The following is a 2,395-nucleotide window of genomic DNA, read 5'->3' as shown; positions in this document are numbered from 1 at the left end:
CGAAGATTGAGGGTACCCATACATGCTGATTTATCAATAACACTCCGATATCCTTGCGTACCTCCGTGAAGTTGTGAAAGGCCTTTTCGATGACGGAGGTTTCTGTCTTCGCGTCGACGACGAGGAAGTTTCGTTGTGAGTCTGGTGGATCTGTTACGTGCTGTGATTTTATTTTGGTGACGGTTAGTTTTTTATCTTATGGAATGAACCACACAGAACAGGAGAAGCTGGATTTCATTTTTCTTTCTTATTCCCCTTTGATAGCGGCGTGTTGGACGGGGGACTTTTTTCCCCTTACTTACACCAATACCTGCTAGTAGGAGACCAGTGACGGAGCTATCGGAGGGCAGGGGGGGAGTTGTGGGTTAGATACAGCTGTGTAAAGGGTGGAACGCGGGAGGTTTGGCGCATTGGGTTGGGACATACTCCTCATCGCCTATCACAGCAAGAAATTGTCGATCCTAGTAAAGGTATTGCCGTTAGGGAACATTAATTCGGGGATGGGACGGAAAGGAAAGGGGAGGAGGGGTTGAGGACTGGACACCTTGTATGTACCTGCGGGAGCTGCCATGGTATCAGCCCGCCGTTTTAGCCGGGGTGCGTCTGGGGTGATGCGACAAGCGGTTGCAAAATGTATTTATGATATCGCAGATATAATATGCGTGTTAGACACACATGCGGAAGTCATGTGGCCGAGTTCTCCGAGAGCTGAGCTATTGTATGTAGAACTGTGTATTTCGTCAGAGCAGTTGATGTTGTGGATGGTTGCAGCTTATGTAATTGGAGCTTTCCAGACGAAGCAACGACGACAAACCTAACATCTTGTTGGGCTAATGATAACGAGCGTTTATTTGCCTCTTTATCGCCTGCTCAAGCTCGTTGCTAGGCATCTCTTTCATCATGCCTCCACTTATCCGGCGCAGACCACTTTCTGAACGGATAAAGGCTTACCTGAATCCCCTCGATTTCCTGCTGTGGTTATCGGAAGAGCTTGATTCGAGTGCCTGGGAACAGTGGGAAAAGGAATGGTCAATTCCATTAGGGATTGGGTTAAATGTAGTGTTCCTCATAGCTCGTGCAAACAGCCGAACCAGCAATGGTAGAATTGAGGATGACGTCTTTGGAGATGTGGTCGAGGCGAGTTTTTTCAGCTGGTTTGTACGTTGATTCATGGACTTGTCCTTTTATCCGTAACTAAGTATTTTACGTGGAACAACAATTCATGGACCTGCATACTGATGTGGACTTTTATTGCAATCAATAGGCTTCGTTCGTTGTTCATTTATTAGCATTTGCCGCTCTATTCAACGCGTTCTACACTTTCTGGCGCAAACGCCATTATCGACTATTCGAAGCATCAATCGACAATGCACCAGCCACCCCTTCCGCACACCGAGTCCCGGTGAACTCATCACCCATGGTTTCGTCGCCAATGCGATTTCTCTCTAGTGTGCTGTCCATTGGGTCAGCGGAAGCAAGGGCACATCCAAACGCGCAACGGGACGTGTGGGAGCTAGGCGTGTGGGATCCTCATCCGCTATCACTACGGCTACTATGCCTCTTCAGCCCCGGACATGTCTTTATATATTGGCTCTTCCTGCCCACCTCCGCAGCGGACCCGCAGCCAAGCGTTACTATTGTAATGACACTATTTCTGACGACACTACTAACAGTCCAAATGTCCATGCTATCATCTGCCTTCTCGCAACAATTGAAAGACTCGACGCTGGTCCATAAAGAAGTTCTAAATGAATATGACACCAAATACGTCCACCCCCGAACACAGCCTGTGATGCGGAGCGTGGCTACTCAGCATTCCGAGGAAATGTCTTACAACGCCAATTTCGATGAAGCGTATAATACTGTGAACACCTATACTCCAGCAATGCGAAGAGGTTTCAAAATTAGCCCTAACCCAAATTACATCAGCCACATAGACCCAGAAGGGGCGCTGAAGCAATACTGCCAGCCTCCTCGACCTTCCACTTCAACACCCCGCGTATCATCGTCTGGAATCGACGTTTCTACACCTCCTTACGGCACAGATCCCTCATCCCCCCTTCATGCACGAAGTGCTAACATTCGCCAATCTCATTTTCCATCTGTGTCTTCCACGGCTGACGGTGGAAGCTTAGGGGTATTTTCTCATGCGAGATCTCCGTTGAGAAAGGCAACATCGACCCATTTCGACCAGAGACCAGCATCTCGTGGCGATGAGCCTGGTCCTAGAGATCGGCTTCACAGTGCGGCAAAGCGCCCATCGAGCCCGCTAAAAAGATCAAGTGTTCCTGGCGCGATCCTCTCTGGTTATATGGTTCTGGTTCTTCTCAGAAATTTGCCCATATCACCCCTCTAGCATGCCTGGGATTAGACGTGGTAGCGAACGGTTCTAAGG

General features: G+C 48.9%; 2 protein-coding genes across 2 annotated transcripts; one reads left to right on the top strand and one right to left on the bottom strand.

The window, feature by feature from the left end:
* Nucleotides 1–33: 33 nt before the first annotated feature.
* On the bottom strand, nt 34–571 carry HCAG_07109 (predicted protein; the record flags this gene model as incomplete). Its single annotated transcript, XM_001537637.1, has 4 exons — nt 34–150; nt 303–336; nt 427–461; nt 545–571. The coding sequence occupies 4 exons, from the start codon at nt 569–571 to the stop codon at nt 34–36; spliced, it is 213 nt and encodes a 70-aa protein (XP_001537687.1).
* A 329-nt stretch (nt 572–900) lies between these two features.
* HCAG_07108 (conserved hypothetical protein) lies at nt 901–2,356 on the top strand (the record flags this gene model as incomplete). Its single annotated transcript, XM_001537636.1, has 2 exons — nt 901–1,158; nt 1,265–2,356. The coding sequence occupies 2 exons, from the start codon at nt 901–903 to the stop codon at nt 2,354–2,356; spliced, it is 1,350 nt and encodes a 449-aa protein (XP_001537686.1).
* Nucleotides 2,357–2,395: the final 39 nt, after the last annotated feature.

Source organism: Histoplasma capsulatum, genomic scaffold, assembly GCF_000149585.1.
Source record: "Histoplasma capsulatum NAm1 scaffold_8 genomic scaffold, whole genome shotgun sequence".
Lineage (NCBI taxonomy): Eukaryota > Fungi > Ascomycota > Eurotiomycetes > Onygenales > Ajellomycetaceae > Histoplasma > Histoplasma mississippiense.
This window is presented reverse-complemented; position numbering and strand designations above follow the sequence as displayed.